At 64.5% G+C, this 21189-nt stretch overlaps 1 protein-coding gene across 1 annotated transcript; it reads left to right on the plus strand.

Annotated features, from left to right (window-relative positions):
• The first annotated feature begins 11899 nt into the window (after positions 1-11899).
• Positions 11900-19948, plus strand: CLBA1 (clathrin binding box of aftiphilin containing 1). Its single transcript, XM_070045046.1, has 7 exons — positions 11900-11946; positions 12669-12921; positions 13235-14014; positions 15152-15297; positions 16730-16859; positions 17875-18810; positions 18921-19948. Exons 1-7 carry the CDS (start codon positions 11900-11902, stop codon positions 19083-19085), a joined length of 2457 nt encoding a protein of 818 aa, XP_069901147.1. The 3' UTR covers positions 19086-19948.
• Positions 19949-21189: the final 1241 nt, after the last annotated feature.

Consider the following 21189-nt stretch of genomic DNA (forward strand, 5'->3'; position numbering starts at 1 on the left):
CCCAGGCAGGCCCGGCAGGCCTATCTGCAGATCTGCTGCTGGTCCGGGGGCTGCCCTGCCCTGCGCCTCTCAGCCCCGTGGGGTGGGGCCCAGCTGGCTGCGGGCACCTGCATCCCACAGGCAGGTCGGAGCAGGCCGGCACAGCTGAGGGGCCCAGGCTGGGGTCCAAGGGTGGCAATGGGTCAGCCCGAACCTGCACCTACACCCCCACCAGACACACCAGGCCTGCAACGGTGGCCGCAGAGCTGAGGGCTCCTTGCTGAGGGCAACAGGCACCGAAAGCAGCTGCAGGGAGGCCGGGCCCCCACCAGGACAGGGGAAGCCCGGAGCGACCTGAGGTGGGGTGACAGCAGGGGAAGGCCCCCGGCCGCTCGGAGGGCTCCCGGGTAGGCAGAGGGCTCCACCAGCTCGAGGCCAGTTCCCGGCACTGCTGGGAACACTGGGTGAGAGGCCTGAAGGAGGAAAAGCACCCAGGGCCCCCCCCGGCCTGTCCCCTGTGAAAACCTAACGGTCATAAAAGACTCTAGTCACACTGAGACAGGAAACCGGCCAGGCCTGCTGGCCAGTGACCTCACCTACCCCACCGGCCCACACAGTTCTCACCTGGGAATTCTTTGTTTACTGCTTGACACCCCACCAGACTGTTACCGACACCCCCAAACGCCCCGCCCCGCCCCCGCCCCGGGCCGGGCCTGCTGACTCACCTGGGAGGCGGGGGTAGACGCTGGCACGGAGCAGGGTCACCCCGCCCCGCCTCGTCCCCTCTGAGCCTGGGCGCTCCATCACAGTGAAGCCGTCCGCCATCCTCCTGAGCCCTCTGCCACCTCCCCTGCGGCCACCCGCCGGGCCCTGGACCATTGTGACAGCCTCGGCCGGGCTCCGTCTCCTGCGGCCAGGCACCCCCACCCACTGGCTGGAGGAGGCCTCAACCCTGACACCCTATGCTCTGACCCCGCCCCCCACAAGCCCTCTCCAGACTCCAGCATCCACCCGCCCGGCTCAGACCCTGGACTCGCTCCCTCAGGAGGCCAGCGCCAGCAGCCCTTGCCGTGCTGTGCGGGGGCAGCTCCAGGGCGATGGGAAGTGGCTGGGAAGGGAAGGGGTCAGCTGCTGGCACGGGGCTCTGGGTCAGGACCACTGTGACCCGGTAGCGGCGAGAGTCAGGGGGCCACTCCTCACCCCGCCCCTGGGCTGGTGTCAGTCCCGCAGGGTGTACCTGGCTCCCCAGCGGATAAGGGCTCTGGGTGAGGAGGCCCTGTCCACCCACCTTGGCTCCCGGGGACCCCACCTGCCGGGCCCCTGGCTCCAGGCAGGTGCTGGGCCAGCTGAAGGGACGCTGGCCGGGGCAGCTGCTGCGCTGCCACACCTCCTGACCTGGATGCGGGCTGCCCAGCACGTGTCCGCCGACCCCCGCTGCACCGGCAGCCGCAGCTCAGAGCCGCCAGGACTCCAGGCCCTTGGAGTCACTGTGGGAAAGGGCGGGGCGGGGCCAGGGGCGGCTGATGGTGAATCCGCCGGCGAGGAGGTCGGGGCAAGCGTGGCATTCTCAGGGCATGTGTCACGGAGGAGCCCGCAGGTGCTGCCACCCAGGAGCAAGGCCTGCCGGGGCGGGGGTGCGGGAGGAGCCGCCTGGAGGGGTCCTGCATTCAGGTGCCAGGTGGGAGGCCACCCTCTTCCCGCCTGGAAGGGTCTGGCAGCACTGGCAGCTCTTGGGAAACAAGGGCACCAGCCAGGGTCGGGGGAGGAGTAGGAGGGGCGGGGCCCCCAGAGCCCAGTATGGGCAGCCCACGGTCTGACCCCCACCCTGGAGTGGGCAGCCAGCCGGAGGCTTGAGCCCCAAACAAAGTAGCCTTGACCTGGCCCAGCGGGGCCTCACCTCCGGGGCCTCCAGCCCACGCAGACACCGGCACCTGGGTGGACCCTCCAGTGGACAACGGGGCTGAGCGAGCCTGTCACCGCACTGTTGTGACAGGGAGACCCAAATAAGGATTTGGCCCCGGGTTTCCTGGCCCGCTCCTTTCTGAGCCCCGGCCATCCTCTCGGCAATGGACACCCACATCCGGTGCTGTGTCCGGGCAGGAGCCCATCTTGGACCTTCCCGGGACTCCTGGCAGTTCAACCAGCTAAGAAGGTGGAAAGCCCGCCTCTGCTGGCGGCTGGGAGCCACAGCTCCGCCTACCGCTCCAGCAGCAGCCCTGGGCGCGACGCGCCGGCGAGTCTCTACGACCAAGCTCTCTGGGGAGGGGCCCAACGCCGCCCCTCACCCTCGGGTACACACACTGGGTCCTCCGGCTCCCCGCAGGGCAGGAACCAGGTGAGCAGTGGGCACGGGGGGACGCCACCTCCCACCCTGCCCGGGCCCCTCAGGCCTCCTGGGCCCAGCTCCATCTTTCCATTTTAGAAAGTGCTTCTGACTATTAAATATTTATCCCAGCGAGGTGGACCTTTAGCGCCCAGCCGCCTGTGCCTCCAAAGAAAAGAAAAAGGGAAACCTGAGGAAGAGGCCAGGCGGGCAGGCAGGGCCTGCAGGTGCCCCTGAAGGCGCCCGGTGTGCCCGGACCCGGCCAGGAGGGGCAGCTGCCCTTAGAATGGGGAGGGGCTCAGGGGAGCGTGGCCAGCTCTCGCGTGTGTGCAGCTGAGGCTCCCCGTCCACCCTCCCCACCCTCAGCCTCAGCTCCTCGATGCCCCTCCTCCGCCCTGCTGGGCCTTATCCCTTCCCCTGGGACCTGCCCTGAAACCCTCTGAGGCGCCCCGGTGCCCTTGGAACATAGCCCTCCCGCCTAACAGCACGGTCCCTACACCTCTCCACCCTTAACCCCACCCCCATCCCCAGACCCACCCTGTTAAGCTACGTGCTGCTCCCCAGTCAACATTCTCTCCAGGCCTCTTGCACACGATGCCGCATCAGGCAGCCCTTCCTCCTGGAAGCCCTCCCTGACTTCCCTGTGCACCGAGGTGGCACTGACGGCAGAAGCCCCACCTGTCTCACCTTTGATGAATGAACACTGGTGAATCCCTGCTCCCCAATGTGTGAACATCTAAGGCCCAGGGCCCCTGGGATGCACAGATGGACGGGTGGGTGGACAGGAACCCCGCTTCGCATTAGCCCTAGGCGTAGGGTCTGCCTCCTCCTGCCCCTGTCCAGGCAGAGGGCCAAGCTGGGGAAATCTGGGCTTTTCACCCCTGAAATGGGTGGCGGGGGCCCCCAGATGGCCCATGCCCCACCCCACCTCCCTGGGGTTCTCCTCGCTGGGACCTCCACTTCCCCACCCCCAGGCAAAGCAGCCCCAGTCTGAACCTGAAACACAGCCTTTCAGCAAAGGCAGTCACAAGAGAAGATAGAGAGAGGGTTGGAGTCTGAAGGAGAGCAATCCAGGGGGCTTCCTGGAAGAGGCAGCTCCTGGCTGGGCCCAGGATGGAAGACTGGCCAGAGGGAGAGAAGGCCATGGCCTTCACAAGGGCAAGGCCATGATGAGCCCCAGGTGGAGTGGGCGCACAGTGGGAGGCAGGTGGTTTGGGGCACTGGACCCTCCTATCCACTCCTGGGCCCCACCCTGCTTCCTGAGGCTGGATCTAGGCTATCCAGAGTGTTTCTCCACAAAGAGAAGAAGTGGGGGTGCTGTCAGGAACCTGTATGCTATCACCAGCGGTGGCTTTCAGAATCGTCCTCATTAAAGTGTCAGGAGGGTCGGTACTCCTGCCCAGGATGGCCTCTGAGGCCTCTTCTCTGTGCCCGGCCTTGTGGGCCCCCTGCCTGGTGGGGCAGGGCAGCATCAGAGCGTGTGGCATGGCTGCTCTGACCCCTGTGGAGGCCAGAGAGGCTCCACTTTGGTTCGGGGCTCTGCCTCACTGCTCTGAAACTCAGTGTCCCCGTCTGCAAAATGGGGACACAGCCCTCTGCCAGTGTGGACAACCCAGGCAAAGCCACCAGTTTGGACTGCTCACTGGAGCCACCCCTTGGCCTCCCTGGCTACACGGCTCTACCTCTCTGCCCCGCCTGGGCCGTGAGCAGCCATGGTCGCTCCTGTTCATAGATTCGAGATCCAGCCGCAGCCCGGAGTCCAGGCCTGTGCGGAGGCCACCGGCCCTGTTCAGAAGGGCGAGGCCGCCGCAGGGCATGCCCGACATTGCACTGCTTTCGGGAGAGGCCCCGGTGTTGCCGTGGCCCCCTGCCAGGGAGAGACCACCCAGACACGCCTCATGGTGTCATCTGCTCCTGGGGCTCTCTGACCCCTGTGGGGGCTTCTCAGGGTGGGTGTGGGAGGGGCCTCAGGCCAAGCCAGGGGATTGAAGGTGCAGCGCAGAGGCCCAGCCTGGGAGTTGGGGGCTCCCTATCAGTAGTCTAGCTGCCTAAGACCCAGCTCTGCCTCGGGAAGGAACCAGCTGCCCCTGGGATAGGAAAGGGGGGCCCATTCCAGGTGGAGGTCGCCTGGGAAGGCAGTAGTGGGGTGGGGGTGCGCGGGTGCTACTCAGACTGGCCAGGCACAGGGAGGTAGGCGGGTCCTGTGCTGGTGTGTTCCCAGCACAGCCACCAGGGGGCAGCCTCCGAATGCAGGCTGGACCAGACATGGCTCCCTCCCCCGGGCCCCTGTCTGGGGCACCGACAGGATGTGGGAGGGGTCTTCAGAGGACCTGGAGGGACTGGTCCAGGAGGGCAGGTGTGGGCTGGGCAGAAACACGAGGGGCGGGGAGGGACGGGGAGGGCCTGCCCATCTCTGGCCTGCTAGGAGGGAACTGCAGCTGGAAAATGCCTGGACTGAATCCCCATGGCTCTGTATTAGGAATGCATGTTCCCTGGCCCCCTCAGAAGGATGGGGAAGGCTGGGAATCTGCATGCTGGACACAACCCCCCAGGGCCAGGTCTCCTGCCAACGCCCATGAAAGCCACTGACCTTGTTCCCTAAGAGGGGATGGTTTTGCAGGCTGGCCACAAGGAGGAACTGCCCCAGAGGCCAGAGAACCACATGTCAGAGTAAGAATGAGGGCCTCAGCTGGGGAGGTGCTCCCAGCACAGGCCTCTGCAAGGCAGGAGGGTGGATAAGATGGCCCGAGACCCTGCAGCTTGGGAGTCTCCAGGCGGCCAGTAAGTGAGGAGAAGGCCATTGTGGGATGCGAGGCAGAGCAACGGCCCCAAGTCCTCTGGGCCCCGCTCCTCTCCCTGTGACGCGGCAGATTCCCAGGGATGTGGGCCAGGCCCGCCACAGTCAGGAGGAGGGGGCTAGGGACCCATCATTCTCCCGTTGGCTGTCCAGGGAGAATCGGGGTGCCTTGGGTTCCCACCTGGGCAAGGGAGGCCGAAACAGGAGGTCAGCTGGGCTTCAGTGCTAACCAGATTAATGGGCAACAGGAGGGACCATGGGGGCTCCTGCTGCAGCTGAAGGGGAGCCCCACCCCCTCTGCATCAGCAGTGCCATCGTCATCGATCTCCGCTTTCCCCAGGGAGTGGGGTTCCACCTGTGCTAATGCAGTGTGGCCCCAGCCCCCCTTGCTGGCAGCTGGCCAGGTGTCCTGGGTGTGGCCAGGCTGCGGCATTACTGACCCTGGGCTGGAAAGACTGTCCCTGCCCCACCCCACCCTGCCCTCCACGATGCTGAGACACCCAGACCCTGGAACCAGGCCCAGTGCAGGGACAGACAGATGACAGACAGAGCACCTGGTTCTCATTCTGCGGCCAGAGGTGCAGAGGGAGGGGTCCTGCCCCATGGGCAACCCCCACCTACCCTTGCTCAGAACTGGGGGACCCTGTGGCCTGAGCTCTGACCCCACTCAGGCCCCTCACCAAGCCCCAGACCTCAGCCACCACCTAGCCAGTGAGCCAGCACACAGCAGCCACACGCTGGAGCCAGCCCAGCCCAGCCTAGCAGTCCTGGACCAAAGCCAACAACCCCAACTCCTGGTCCAGCCAGACTGCTCTCCCCAAAAGCAGATCAGAGGGCAGTCCTGGCGGCAGGTTCCCACCGCCTGCTGACCCACGGCAGTCATGCCCCACTTACACGTGCGGCCCGCCCCAGGCGGCTGCCTCTAGGGACAGCACACGTCCCAGAGGGCTACAGCAGGGGTACAGTTGACAGAGAGGGAGAGACAGACAGTGAGTTACAGAGAGAGAGGCGAGGAGTGACAGGGTGGTAGAGGCGCGTCAGCGACCCAGAGAAACAAAGTGAGCGGCAGGGATGGAGAGGGGTGGGAGGCCAAGGGACAGGGACAGGTAAGAGATGAGACGCAGGAGGAGGGAGGCACAGACCCGAGCAGCCCCCGAGGCGCAGAAACGCGCTCGAGACCGCGGGCCGGTCCCGGAGGCTCCCCCACCCTGGCCGGCGCCGCAGCCCACCCGCAACGCGCGCCCCAGGACCCGCCCGGCGCGCGCCCCGCGCGGAGCCCACCCGCCCCGAGGGGAGCGGGCTGCAGGCGGGGAGGAGGCGCACCGCTGCCGGGGGCTTCGGACCAGGTGGGCAGCATCATGTGGAAGCAGTCGCACATCTTGGCGGCCGGGCGGTGCTGGCCGGCGGCGGCCCGTCGCGTCCAGTCGCAGATCCCGGCTCCGCCGCGCGGGCGGCCAGGGTGCGGGCGAGCGCAGCGCTCTGCCTCCGCTGCCCTGCGATGCCGCTGGCTGCAGGCCGCGGACTGCGGGCAGAGCCGGCGCCCCCAACCCCGCCGCCGCCAGGACCCCGCCCGGGCCAGCCCAGCCCGAGCCCAGCCACTGCGGAGCGAGCGCGGGCGGAGCCGCCGGCCTCATTCAGCCCATTGGCTGCTGCCCGCCAGGCCACGCCCCCTAGTGGCCACGCCACGCCCCTGTCCCTCCGGGAACCGGCTTGACCCAGGCCCCGCCCACTAAGGCCCAGCCTCTCAGTCCGGACCCCGCCAACGTCCCACCTCCAGTCCGATCACCGGCACAGGCTCCGCGGCAGGCCCGCCCCTCCACTAGATTGGCCCCGCCCCGCGCCCCAACAGAGTCCTGAGTGTTGACTTTGGACGCCTGCCCGGGGGGGTCGGGGGTGGGGGGCCCGGGGGCGGTCCCCGGACGCCGCGCCAAGACTCCCGGACTTGACCTGCGCGCCGCAGTCTTGCCTTCCAGTCCGGAGACAAGACATTTCAGTCACAAGCTGGGGAGCAGGGCACCCTGGGCGAGGGCGTAGGGGCAGCGGAGCCCAGGGAGGCCACGGCATGTGATCTGACTCCACTAGCCCGGCCCTGGGGGCTCCTGGTCTGGAGGTGTGCGCAGCGGGGTAGCATGGTGCCACGGTGGGGGTGGGTAGGGAAGGGTCCTGGAAGGCTCCGGGCAGACAGTCTAAGCTCGGACTTCAGGAGTAGGGAACAGAGTTCTGGACCGAAGCAACGCAGTAGTGTGTGTGCAGAGGACAGACGGAGTAAGAGAGCCGAAGCTGGTTCACACCGCGGAAAGTTAGGCTCAGGGGGGTTGGGGGCAGGGGGCAGCAGGGCTGACTACCAGGTGGCTGGGGGATGTCCCTAGGGGCACAGTGCTGGAGGTCAGGAGCCCCGCAAGAGGGTGGGGGCTGGACCGGGGCAGGGTTGTGATGAGGGAGAAGGGTCCTGGATGTTCCGGAAGCTGGCAGAGGGGACTTGGAAGACCACTGGGGAGGTTTAGGGGCCACCCTGGGCTCCAGCTTGGGTGTCGTGCAGACGTGTGCAACAGGGCACGTCTGGGGGTGTGGGCAGGGAGTGGGGATGCCTGGGAGAGCTCTGTTTCCGAGGAAGTAGGGGGTTACCTGAGGCCCAGCCTGGCGTAGACCTGAGGAAGGGCCCCTTGGGGAGTGCGGGTCCTGCTGGGGTGGGGGTGAAGCGCCGGGGCCAGCACATTCCTGGGGGCTGCCCTGAAACGGTGCCGGTAGTGCTGGGACAGATGAAACACACACAGTCAACTTTTCCTGGGGCAGAAAGGGGCCAGGCTGAAACAGGAGGACCACACAGACACACAGACTTGACACAGACACAGAAACACACGTAGACACACACATGACACAGACACACAAACGCTTGTAGATGAGATGTCACACACTGACACCAATACACAGATACAGGTCTACTTGGATATGTCCCCATGCACTCAGAGACAGGCACACACATGCACGCGCGCGCACACACACACAAGTGCTTGGGAACACACTCATACACGTGCACCCACTCAGGCCCACATGCCGGGATGTGCTCGACAGGACGCAGACACACACAGGTGCACACACAGAGCACACTACTTATTCCTGGGCTCACTCAGGGATCGCACAGCTGGCAGGGCCCAGGTGAGCCTGCCCAGCGGGACGAGTCATGCCTGGCAGTTCCCGCTAGCTGGGCTGCAGCCAGACGGCCTTCCAGCAAACGGTCAGACAGACACACACATCACTGCCGGGAAGAGGCCCTGGCGGCCTCCCGTCTCTCGAGCCCATGGCATGACGGGGCACAGCCCTGTCCTTTAGGTGGGGACATCGGGGCTTGGGTCTCACCCCTCCTGCCCTGGTGTCTTCTCTCAGGCCAGGCAGCATTGCCCTGGGGCCCGAGACCCTGCCCTACTCGGTCCGGATGGGAATCAGTTACTTGTGGGCACAGGGAGAGAGCTGTATGTGTCCCTGGGTGTGTCTGGCATCTGCTCGGGCCTGTCGGGAGTCTCAGCCTGCCTGTCCTGTGTGTGTGTGACTCTGGCCTTGTGGGCCTGGGAACAAGGGGCAGTCTGTGCAGTCAGCACAAGCTCTCTGGGCCCCTGCCCAATTAGGCATGTGAACTTGGATAAGTCGTGTGGCTCCCGGGCCCCGTTCAGCTGAAGCGGCCTCACCCTGTGTGGCATATATCCTGATTTTCCAGCATGGTGCACACAGGGCTGCGGTGGCTCCTGTCAGCTCTGTGGGGAGGCGGAGGGGAGGCCAGGGGGCTGCCCCACCTAAACAGAGGCCACTGAGGGAGAGTGGAGGTGGGCACCGCTGGCCCCTCTGGGGACAGTCCCTGGGCAATTGGGTGCTCCCTGGGAATCCAGGCCAGCCGGGGCCTGGAGGAGGCTGAGGCAGGGACCCTCCCTGGGGCCACTTCTGCCTTTGGGCTTGGTGAGGGCTGGGTGGGCTGACATTTTCCTGCTGGGGCCGAGTTCACTCTGCAGCCAGGGAGTTGACTCAGCACTAGCTCAGGGCCCCAGATCCAGGATGAGGGTAGGCAGGGACACCCCCGCCCCGGCCAAGGGGTTGCCCCTTCCCCTCTCTTGTGTCCCCTGAGACAGAGGGCTGGCCTCACCCGCTGTGCACACCCCTATGTACCAGCGGGGGCCCTGTAGGCCCATTTCATCTCTGGAAGGGTGTGGTCCCTCAGGCAGTGTACCCCACAGATGGCGGACTGCAGCTGTGTAGAGGGAGACTGCCCAGGAGTCAGCCCCCAGGCCAGCCAGGCCTGGCCCTGCCTCCTCCTACCAGTCCCTCCTCCCACCCGTGGGGGCCTTGCAACCCCGGCCTGGCCCCAGGGTCACAGCGCCTGATGGGGAGAAGGCTGCCCGGGTAGGACCTGCGCGGCCCATCTGTGCCTGACCCCTGCCCTCCCTACCGCCCAGCTGAAGCCTGGCCGGGCGCCTGCCGCAGAGCCCTGCGCGGCCAGGAGCTCCTGCCATCACGCTCCACTCCAGCCCGTCCTGAGGTCCCCCTCTGGGGACAGATGCCCCGCTGGCGGAGGCCACAGCAGCTGGGCATGGCTCAGCAATAGCTGCCCCTCAAGAAGCATGGAGACGCGGGCTGACTCACAGCCACCCTTGGCACACACGAGGCCCCGCACCATTTCTGAGGGGCACCCCTGGGGGGGCGGCCTGTGGGGGCTCTGAGCGGCCCGCGCTCTCTCCTGCTGGCCCGCACTTGCTCAGCCCCCTCCCTAGGAGCACCGTGCCGGGAGGCTGGTGCCACACCCCAGCCCTGGCCCGGGCCCGCTGGTCGCGGGTCTCAGACTGGGTACCCAGGTGCTGTGGCTGGCAATGCAGTGCACTGCTGGGGACAGGGCGAGGGGCCAGGGCTGCTGGCTGGCGTAGCTCCTTAGGCCCCCCCTCCTCAGCAGAGCCCCAGGCCTGCCCCACCCACCTGGCTGGCTGCCCTCCGTGCCGCTCCGGGCAGGCAGGGATGCCCAGAGCATCAATGATTGATGCCTCCTTGCGGCAGCCGCGGCAGCATGAGCAAAAATAGCTCTGCCACTGCCCCTGCCCCAGCCCAGCCCAGCTGGAGGGGCACACAGGCTGGTGGGGGTGCCTGGGTCGCCCTCCACTGCCATCTGCCCTCCCACCCAGTCCTCTGCACAGAGGCGGGGGAAGGGCTCCAGGTCTGCTGCCCCCGGCCGCTAACTGCCTCACTCTCCCCCAAGCTGAGTGCCCACTCCAGGCCTGGGGACCGGCGTCCTCCTTGACTCACTCTAAGGACTCAGGGCTGAGGAGCGGACCAGCTAGGTGCTCCCTGGAGTGAGTGGCCCTCCCCATGGCTCATCAGGTGATGTGCAGATTTGCTAGGATACCGTGGGGCTCCAGGCGGAGTGGCAGCTGGCCCCTTCTTCCTGAGGCTGTGTCAGGGGAGGCTTGGTGGGGCAATGGCAGAGGAGAAGCTGCCCACACCACCGTTCAGCAGGGCTGGGACGCAGGGCTGGACCGAGGTGTTGACAGACGAGCAGCCTGGGAGGGCCACATGGGCTCTCTCTTCACCACACTGTGCCCAGCCCGCACAGCACCTCGGGAGTCGTGGCTTGTGTCCCCTGCACCCCCACTTTAATAGGGACCTGCCCCCTCTGGCCAGTGTCCCCCAGCACGTGAAGCCTTTCAAACTTCAACAGCTGCCTGCCCTGCCCAGCCACCTGGAGGCCTGGCCCTTGGCTTCTGCCCCACGTCATGCCCAGAGCCCCCAGACGCCAGCCTGAGGAGCCAGGGGCCACCTGTCAGCTCCTTGGGCTTCCCCCACCCACTCCTGCATCCAGGGCACGGCACCCAATGTCGGGGTCACCTCTGCTGCCTCCTCTGAGTCTTGGTTCCCCCAACGCAGCACCTCCTTAGAGGCGTAGCCAGGGGTCAGCCAGGTGTAACCACACTCACACACACACACACACACACACACACAGGCAGTGGCTTAAACCAACTCTCATTTATTCCCTTACAGTTCCGGTGTCGCAAGGCTGCATTCCTCCTGGGGATCTGTTTCAGGACAGGTCGTGCCCTGGCCTTCTTCAGCTTCCGAGGCCACCTGCGCTCCTTGGTTGGTGGCCCTGCATCACTCTGACCTCTGCTTCCGTCCCGCCGTCTTCTCTCTCAGACTCTGACCCTCCCGCCTCCCTCTTGTAAGGACCCTTGTGATGACATCGAACTCAATGGCGTAACCCGGGACCCTCTTCCCATCGTGAGAGGCGTAACTTGATCATGTCTGTAGAGTCCCTACAGGTTCTGGGGATCAGCAGGGGCTCCTGCAGGAGGCTTTATTCACCTACCACACCACATAATGCAGAACAACCCACCCGCAGGCCAGTGTCTTGTCGGGTCACCTCATTCTGTCCCCTGAGGGTCACAGTGCCATCCTCACTCGTCACCGAGGTCCAGACAGCGCATGGGGAGCTGCTGAGGGTCTGGAGAGCAGGCTCCAGCCCCAGCAACACTTCTTACTCAGGCCTTCGTGCCTGGCCGTCAGTTTCCTCACCGGGACATGAAGACAACAGCCCTCCTACCCCTCTCCAGCCCCTGGACTGTAAGGATGGCAAGGACAGTGAATGAGGGGGTCCGAGCAGTGGGTGGACAGCACAGGACCGATCTCCCTGGGTGACGTCGAGGCAGGAGAGAGCCGGTGTCTGGTCACCTTCCTGCAGGGTCACCCCAGTGACTGCCCAGCACTGGGCAGTCTGACTGCATTGCTCCAACACTGCATTGCTGGCCGTTGTGCCCCTCGGGAAGCAGGGGATGGGGCAGATGGCTAAGGTCCGGGGTTCAGAGAACGATCTCATCTGGTAATTTTTAAAATGGAAATTTTCGGTAGCTTAGCTGCGCAGGACCATTGAGAGAGCAGGTGATTCATGCAAACCGGACAGGGCCCAGGGAGGCCCCCAGGAGGTCCCAGGGTGGAGAACTCTGAGCACGAAGGCAGACTGGGGGACCGCGTGTGGTTCAGGGCTTCAGCCGGGGGCCTGATGGCCGCATCTGCGGAGGGCTGATCTAGGCAGATGGGGAAAGGCCAGGAGTGCCTGGGAAAGGAGCTAGCAGGAGGGCAGGGCTAGCCCACGAGCGGCCCTTGCCCTGGGGCATGTGGCAGCAGGAGGGGCTGGTGGTCCACGGCCCAGACTGGCCCTGCCTTGCCTTGGGGCTGGCTGGTGACCAGGCCGAGAATCAGGGCTCTACATGGGACCCGAGAGGGAGGGGGTCGCGCCCCCGCTCCTGCCCGCCAGGAGGCCCACGCTTGGAAGTACTAGCTTCTGGGGATTCAGGGTTTGACAAGACAGATGGCACAGCTACACACATCCCCACTGAGGCGGGGCAGGGGCACGAGAGGGCATCCAGGGCGGCCCGGGTCGGAGGGCTGCAGCTGGCCGCCGGGGCTGGGGGGATGGACGTTGGCGGCAGCACGCGCCTGCTCACTCCCGGCCGCGGGGCGTGTAGGGCGCCCGCTCCACGTTGGGTGGCAGCACGAGGAGTCGTCTAATTAACCAGAGCCTTTTCGCGCGGCGGCTGAAAGGCGCGGGGGTGACGGGTCCCGCCCAGGCCGGGCACAACCGGATAGTCCGCTCCCTACGCTCACAGAACTTCGCCGGCGCGGGGGCGGGGCCTGGCGCTGCCACGCCCCGCGCGGCGCCGGCGCACTGACGCCAGGGCTGCAGACGACGGAAGCTGGACAGTCGCGCGTCGTTGCCGGGCAACTGTCCAGCGGAGGCCGAGGAGACCCCCCGCAGCCTGCTGCGCCCGCGGGCGGAGGCGGAGACTTGGCCGAGGTGGGTGCGGGCCCGAGCCGGACGCCGGGGCCCCAGCGCGCTCCAAGTCCGCCCCTCGGGAGCCGTAGGCCAGGCCCGATCGTGGTCCTCAGCGGCCACCTCGGACCCCCGCCCGCCCCGCGAGGGGACTACCCGAGCCCCCAACCCAACTCTCGGGGACCCCCGGGCGCCGCCCTCCCTCGGGCGCCCGGACTCTCCCCGGCTCTGCCAGACTGGGCCTCGCAGACCCCTGCCCACGGCGGCCGAGACAGGACCCCGCAGTTCGTCCACCCTCCCAGGCAGTGCTGACCCCCAGCACCTGGTTGGTCTCTAGGACACGCCCCTGTGCTGGACCGTTCGCCCAGACGCGTGGAGGAAGAAGCCGGGCAGCGGCTCCGGTCACTTTTGCCTGGGTGACCAGGCTGTGTATGCGGTCTGTGTCCGTTCCGCAGCGACAGTGGACCCACACCAGCCCATCCGTACTCCCGAGGGAGCCGCCGGCAGCTGCTGGGCGGCGGGCGAGCAGGCAACCCCGTCGGGCCCTGTCCAGCCCCGGGCAGCTCCCGCACAGCGGTGTGGATGTCTCCTGAGCATCTTCCCATCGCGTCTATGCGGGCTTGGCGGCACCAACATGCAAGGCCAGCGGGAGCTGGGGGGAGCACCTGGCCACGTGCCCCCTCTCTGCGCGTTTCTGAGTGACCTCGCAGAGCAAGCAGGCGGGGTTTCCTTCTGCCGGGTTTCTGAATACAGCGGTGCAGGCTCGGCACCTGGGACACAGGGCGGTGACGCTGTGGGGTGGGCGAGTCCCCGCTCCCTTCTTCCCCCGCCCGATGGGGATGGGGAAGCCAGGATCTCTGGGCGCAGCGGAGAGGGCTTGTCTGCCTCCGCCAGGGGTCCAGACCTAGGGGAACACAGCGGTGCCTGGGGAGAGTTTGAAGGCTTTCGGGAATCCTCAGCCAGGTCTGAACAATTCTCTCAGTCCTTTGAGCTCCCGGAGAGGCCCACAGAACCTCAGCCGACGAGAACCATTTCTGCCCAAAAGGAGCCTGGTTCTCACCAGTCTCACCAGGGTGGACCTGGGGTGACAGGAACCAGCGCCATCACACCTTCTGAGGTATTTCTAAAGTATTCGTCTTTGCCATGTTGCACGGGAAGTGTTTCCTGTGCTTTGGTGGGCTGGCCAGGGAGGGGGTCTGCTTCTCTCCGGGCTTCATCCCACCCCCACTTTCCTTTCCCGCCACCTTCCTAAGGGGAGCGTCTGCCCACTCTCCATCAACCAGGCTGTGTTTTCCTGGCCCGTTTAGGGCACGTGGTGAAAGAGCATTTCTTTCATCTGAGTTGTCAATCTACTTATTTAGAAAACCTCACCAAGAGTCACATTTCAGTGTGCATGCACTGACCGGGCACTGGGGGTGGCCTGGAGAGCCCAGGACTCGCCCCCTTACTCCGTGCACCTTCCTGCCCTGACCTCCAGGGTTTCCCTTCAGTGTGACTGCCTCTCATCTTCCTCTTTCTCTGCCTTCTCTTCCCAAATGGTTTACCCCAAACACCAAAAGTGAAACAGAGAAGGGAGGAAAGGATTTGCTGGTTCTAAGGATGGTCCGTTTGTTTTCTAAACCAGGACCTCTGACAAGATCCACTCTTCGTACATACAGTTAGCTCTGCTTTAATGCTTGTTTTGAAGACAGGACTGTCTTCCAATGCGATTACTGTATCGGGGAACAATTGAAGCATAATGTGAACTTTGCAGGAAACCCCAGGTGAATGCAGAAAACCACACCTGCTGAACTGAGGCCCATGTGAATATGCACCATGCACACGCCCACCTCTCCCAGCCACCTCGGTCTACCAACACCCACCCAGACATCAGACAACCCGCCTTCCAGCACTTCACACTAATTCACAACCTGCAAACCTCTTTTCCGGGAAGGGCCATGTTTATTGTAATAGGAATGGATTTCTCAACCAATTAACATGTGGGAAACAGTGCTCACATTTTCATTGTGTGCATATCTTTTTTCCATGTGTCACTGATGAAGTTTATGACTATTGTGCCCTAATCACACTTTTCCACACACACTGGTTTCCATTGCACGATGCACAGTGCAGTGATTTGCAAGAACGAACATGTCATGTTTCAGTAGCAGCAACGGTATATAATCATTTACAAATTTCATTTGTACCGAAATTATATATTTGGAATAAGGTGACATGATGTGTGTATTTCTCCTAATTTTGGTATGTTTTTCAGCCTATTGTCAGCTATGAGAAGATTTTTAGGTTCGCTTTTCAAGAAGTACCAGTCCCACAGGCAACTGAAGATGTTTCCACCTTAGACCATTTCTTAGAAACAGGCAATGAAGAAAAACTTGGCCTTGAATCTGTGCATAAACTGTGGTAATGAACTTGGATTGGCGCTCACATGTCTTCTGGCAGCTCTGCATTTATGCCTTTGGTTGATATGGTGGACGCATGGGGTCTTCTGTTTTTACCTCTATAGAGGGCTTCGTCCCTCCCGAGGTTCCACCACCTGTGGTCCAAGGGTCGAAGGACCGGGTGGCACAGGTGCAGCAGCTCCTCCTTTTGGAGCCATGTCCAGCCCTTCCCCCACCCCCCACCAGCTCACCCGGAGCAAAGTGGGCCAGGGAGTGCCAGCTCCTCGGGTCTTGGTGAGAGTGCTGGGGGTGAGGGAGGGGCCCGTGGGCTTGGGTTGTGGGCACAGGGGCTCCTGGGGGACTGGACCGAGTGACCCTTAGTGCCCTGGAGACACCCCAGTGCCCTGGAGACATTCTAGGCCCACCGCAGGGTCAGCCCACCGGTGCTCCTGGGGCTGCCAGCAAGGCTGACACTCCCAGTAAAGGTCCCTAAGGGAGATCACAGAGGCACTTGTTGTGGACGGCCATTTTCTTAGACTCTCTTTCACTGAGCACTGAGCAAAAAACCAGTTTAGCTCGAGTGGATAAAATATAGGCTGAGCAGCCTGGGACCTGCTGGACCCAGGCCCCAGAGGGAGGAGGTGGAGGTGTGTGGGAGCTAGCTTCCCTGGTCCCTGCGCGCTGCCGGGCAGGCGGGCAGGTGGAGACATTGTCAGACAGCTCTGCAGGTGGGCTCTCCTAGGCTCTGGCCGGGGTCCGAGCTGGGTCCCAGCCAGCGCCTGCCCAGAGCGCTCTCCCCCACCCCAGCAGAGGCCTGGGGGCCAGAGCCAGAGCCTGGATGGCCAGGACAGCCCAGGTGGCTGGTGTGCCCTCTGGGCACGCTGCTTCCCCAGGTCGTGGTCCAGGGCAGAAGGCGGGCCGTGTGATCCTGGGGCACCCGCAGGCACTGGTGGTCCTGCGTGTCGGGACCGGGCTGGGCTGGACGCTGCGGTGACACAGAGGGTCAGGGTGACTCTGGGGTGGTCTGGAAGCGACTCGGCACTTGGCGAGTCTGTCCCCCTGTAGCCATTTGCGCGCCTGCCCGTGCCTTCTCTCCTGGAGGCCAGGCTGAGCAGCAGGGCGGGGCCCCGGCACACACTCGTGTTCATCCCTCTCGGCATCTGCTCCTCTCGGTTTCTGGACATCTCTGTGGTACCTGGCGTGGCTCTAGGCACCTGAGATCATCAGGAAACAAGACTGCGGGGCTTCTGCCCTCGGAGGAGACACGAGGTGGTGAAATTGGTCTTTCAGGCCAGGGCTGTGCTGGGCGCCTGCAGGGCAGTAGGCGCTTGCGTGAACGCGCAAAGCGGCGAGAAGCCGGGCTCCTGTGGTCAGCTCTGAAGGGCCAGGCGCCCTCTCTGCCTCCCGTCTGAAGCCCTCCGGGCTACTTTGTAACTAATGCCGCTCCTTCCCAGTTCCGAACCCAGAAAACTCTGGAGAGCTCTTCAGAGCTCCAGGACCGTGACGACTTCCCGAGGCCTCTGGAGCGAGTCCCGTTGCCGGGAAAACTTCCTTCTTGTTCTCGGAATAGATGCTGCTCAGAAGGTGAAATGACCTGGGTGGAGGTGGGCTCCTGGGGGCTGGCAGGACTGCGAGCATCTCTGCCAGCCACCCTGTGCGCCGCTCCTGGACGGGGCGGGAGGTGGGGCGCGCGGCGCGCACATGCAGCTGGGACGCTGCCATCTCAAGGCGGGAAGGGTGAGCCAGGGCGCCCTCCTCTGGCTCCGGCAGCTCCTCGACGGGCCATCAGGCGCAGCCCTGCCCTCGGCGCCTGGTGAAGGAGGTGCCCTGGCAGCGCGGTGATGTAGTGGTGCACTCTGCCGGGGGCCGCAGGGCGCAGCCACCCCACAGGTGCTGCTGGAGGCGGTGGGCTTGGCGCCCGGGGCTCTGGCGGGGCCGGGTCACTGTGAAGGCCGCGGGCGGGGGGTGCAGGGGAGGTGTGGGGTCTGCCGTCAGGCGGGCCCTGAGGTGGGAGCCAGCCAAGCCGGAGCAGAGCGGTGGCGGGGGACGCGCTCAGGAAGGCCCCGGCCAGAGGCCACGTGTCTCACCGAGCGCCAACTCACAGCCACTTACACGCCGTAGGGCTCATGAGTCATCAAAGAAATGCAAATTGTAAGGATGGTCGTCTTTCAGGCATCAAGCTGGCAAAGATCTTTTTCCATTTTTTAAGTATTATGGAAATTTTCAAAAGTGGAAAACACAGAAGGGGCTGGCAGGCAGGCCCCGGTGAACACGGGGCACAGGAATGGTGGCCGTGGCCACACTGGCCAGGAGGGGGCCTGCGGGGCTGGACAGTGACCCGGCTGGTGAGTCTCTGTGGGAGGAAAACAGTGGGGGAAGGGGGGCAGGAGAGGCGGCGAGGACCTCGGTTGAGAAGGGCACCGCGGTCCTTGGCCTGAGGGCCGCGTGAGCCGGGGTGGGCGGCTGGCAGCCCCCAGCGGAGCCTGAGTCGGGGCCACGTTGCCATTTTACAGGGAGACGTGCCGGAGGGCCCAGGTGAAAAAGAGAAAACGACCTTTTAATCTGCCTTCCTTCTGCTGACACTGGTTTACTTCCTCAGAGCCCTTCGGAGGGCCCGGGACGCACTCTGGGAGACCCTGGCCTCCACGAGCCTGAAGAGCTCGGCTTCCGCCTGCACCGCTGCAGAGCCCTGATCCAGACCAAGGTGAGAGCCCGGGACGCCTGGGGCCTGGGTCTCGGGTTCCAGTCGCTTCTATCCTTTAACTCTCATGGGCTCGTAAGAGTCAGAGGGGCGGCAGGCGGCCTCCGTCCTGCCGCTCCTCTGGAGGAAAAGCCTCTTCCGGGAACAGGGTCTCCCGCCCACCCTGGGACCACGTGTCGGGGTGCGCGGTTAGCAGCCCAGCTCCCGCGGGGCGCGAGCTCAGCCTGGAGAGGCGCGTCCCCACCCCCGCGCCCCAGGACCCCGTGCTGCCCCGGATGTGGAGCTGGCTCTGAGCGCCCCCCTCCCCCAGGGAGAAGGCGGGGCGGCACCGGGTGGAGTGCGGGGTGCCACGCAGGGGGCGCCGAGGCCAAGGGCCTGATCCGGAGCTGGGGCGGCAGGAGGGCGTGGAGGGAGCGGCGCGCGGAGACGGGGCTCTCGGCGGGAGCCGGCTCCGATGTGAGTTGGCGCCGCCCGGCTGGCGGGAGACGGGCACAGGGGCCACCCCTCTGCCCTGTGAAACCGCGGGGCAGGAGGCGGAACCTTCTAGAGGCACGTGGCTGGAACCGTCTTAGAGCATCAAGACAGAAACGTCCCCAGCAAGCCCCCCACCCCCACCCCGGTCAGCCCCAGCGGCGACCGCGGCCGCGGCGCGGTTCGTTGGGAATTGTCCCTGGGGCCACCGGCCGGGTGGGAGGAGGACGAGGAGAGCGACAGGGGCCCGGGGCCCAGCGTGCCCTCCTCACGGTGCAGTCCCGTTTGCTCCGGGTGAAGCTGTGGCTTCTGTCCCCGCGCGCCTCTGTGGTGGCAGCGCGTGGGGAGGGGCGCAAGATGAGGGTAAGGAGACGCCGCCAGAGACGGGCGAGGGCCCCGGGCAGGCGCGGGCGGCCGGGGGCGTCTCTGGGGGCGCGCGTGCTCTCCCCGACCTGTCCCTCCTTTCTTGCCAGCTCCCAGGGACGCCAGGCGGCAGACAGGGCAGCCTGATCACGTACAGCCTCTTCCTCAAGACCCCCATACACGGAAATGGGCAATACACCACAATTCCAAGGAAAAAGACGATTTTCAGTCCTCGTAACCTAAAAATGGCATTGTTTAACAGTGACGTTTGCTAAAGCGCGAGGACTTTGTGTCTGGATGAGGGATTTTACGGTTTCTTACCGGTTTGGTTTGGTACTGGAAACCAGAGCTATTTCGTGGAGGGGTGTCCTGTATCAGGGCTGACGCTTTGATGGGGGGTGTGTCCCTCGGCAGAGCCAGTCACCAGGAAGGGGGCACCCGGGACCCCAGGAGCCCCACCCCAGCCTGGCTCCAGGGACCCCCCCCGGGAAGGTGTTGCCAGCCGCTGGGGGCACCTGTGAGGGACCCCAGGCCTGGCTGCCTGAGCCATGCTGCCTGGGACCCCAGGGTGGCTTCACGTGTGGCTGGAACTGTCACTGGGAGCAGCCGTTCAGGGACCCGGTAGGCCCTGCGTGCGTTGCTGCCACACTGGCCCCTGGCCTGGGTGTCCACGTGGCAGGGCACGCGCAGGGGTAGGTGCTGTTCCCGCAAAGCGAGTGTGCTCGCCTGCCCGGTGCCTGGGTGCGTATCCAGTGGTGATGTCTGCCTGCGGGCAGGCGAGCCATCCTGTATCAGCTGAGGGAACCTCTTATGACCGCAGAGCCCAGCAGTCGGCACTGCCTTTCGTAAAATTTTATTAAGTAACAACAACAGCCTGGGGCTTCCCTGGTGGCGCAGTGGTTGAGAGTCCGCCTGCCGATGCAGGGGACACGGGTTCGTGCGGTCTGGGAAGATCCCACATGCCGCGGAGCGGCTGGGCCCGTGAGCCATGGCCGCTGAGCCTGCGCGTCCGGAGTCTGTGCTCCGCAACGGGAGAGGCCACAACAGCGAGAGGCCCGCGTACCACAAAACAAAGAAACAAACAAACAGAAATAAATAAATAAATAACAACAGCCTGGACAAGCTGTGTTCTTGCTGAATCACCGGCTCTGTGGGGACCTGGTGCTGGAAACCCCGGCAGGCGGCCCTTCCAGCCCCTCAGGGAGGCCTGGGGATTGAAGGCTGGTGGGGCCCGGCACACGCACGGCAGGACCCCGGCATCACTGTCCCTCCAAGGCCACTGTCGAGTCTGGGACACCACAGCCGGGGGCAGCCTCAGACGCCAACTCCATCGATGGAGGTGTCAGATCCAGACAGAGGCCAAGTGGGGTCACAGTGACCAGCAGATGCCACCTGTCACATGGGAGAAGGAGGCGGCTGGCTGTCACCCGCACCCCAGCACCCTCGGCCACTCCACAGACCACCTGTGGATCTGAGGCTGATGTTGAGAGGTAACAGATTTGGGGGCTGTATGTGTGGGAAACCTGCCTAACTTCTCAGCGGAAAGAGGTGGGAGTTTGGAAACTGCTTTCTGCCACGCTGCTTCCGCCAAAGGGGAGCATCCACTCGGGGTCTCCCAGGACCCCTCCAGCAGAGGTCGCCTGAGCCGTGCCATCATCTCCTAGCCTTTGGTTAAAGTTAGACGTGACAACCCAAAATACGCCATTGTGCTTCCCCCCCAGATTCAAATTCCGATGCTGTCATTTCACTGTCCTCACAGCTGCCCTCCCTGCCCCCTGGCTGCAAGCCGAGCTCTCCCCCCCCCTCGCTGGCCGTGTCCAGCTGGGTCTCCAGCCGCTCCTCACACAAGTCCCAGACTCCACAGGCCCCAAAGCCAAACTTCCCCCCGACCCCGCTCTGCTCTTCCGCCACCCACCCGCTCCTCAAGCCGGAAACCACTGCTCCCCCCCCTCACTCCCCGTCTAATCAAACACCACGTCTACCTCTGATTCTGTGTCCTCGTGTCCAGCCCATCTGCTGGAGGAGGGGACTCCTTGAGTTGGGAGAGACAGGCTGGCACACGGTTAAGTGCTGACTGGTCACCTGATTCAGATGTACAGGGTGTAAGAGGGGGTCACTCTTACCCTGAGCAGAGCAAGCCCAGTCAGCTACCCAACCATGGTTTAAAATAAACACGGTCGAGACTACAAAGAAATCTAAAATACTTACTGAAATCAGGCAACAGAAGAGGCCCACAGCCGCTCTCATCACCGCAGCGGCGACAGAGGAGACTTTCAGCTCCACGCTGGGCCAGCAGAGTCCAGTCCTGAGCAGCCCCAGCGGCGGGCAGGTCTGGACCCATCCTCCAGCCCGGGCGTGAGGGGGAGAGCTGCAAGAAAT

The sequence above is a fragment of the Globicephala melas genome, chromosome 2, assembly GCF_963455315.2.
Source record: "Globicephala melas chromosome 2, mGloMel1.2, whole genome shotgun sequence".
Classification (NCBI taxonomy): domain Eukaryota; kingdom Metazoa; phylum Chordata; class Mammalia; order Artiodactyla; family Delphinidae; genus Globicephala; species Globicephala melas.

Bases quoted from the DNA above. Each gene is read 5' to 3' on its own strand.
- CLBA1 (XM_070045046.1), top strand. From the start codon at position 11,900: ATGGGGCAGATGGCTAAGGTCCGGGGTTCAGAGAACGATCTCATCTG. The intron at 16,860-17,874 runs GTGAAATGACCT...TTACTTCCTCAG, and splicing joins GAATAGATGCTGCTCAGAAG to AGCCCTTCGGAGGGCCCGGG. The intron at 18,811-18,920 runs GTAAGGAGACGC...CTTTCTTGCCAG, and splicing joins GGGAGGGGCGCAAGATGAGG to CTCCCAGGGACGCCAGGCGG.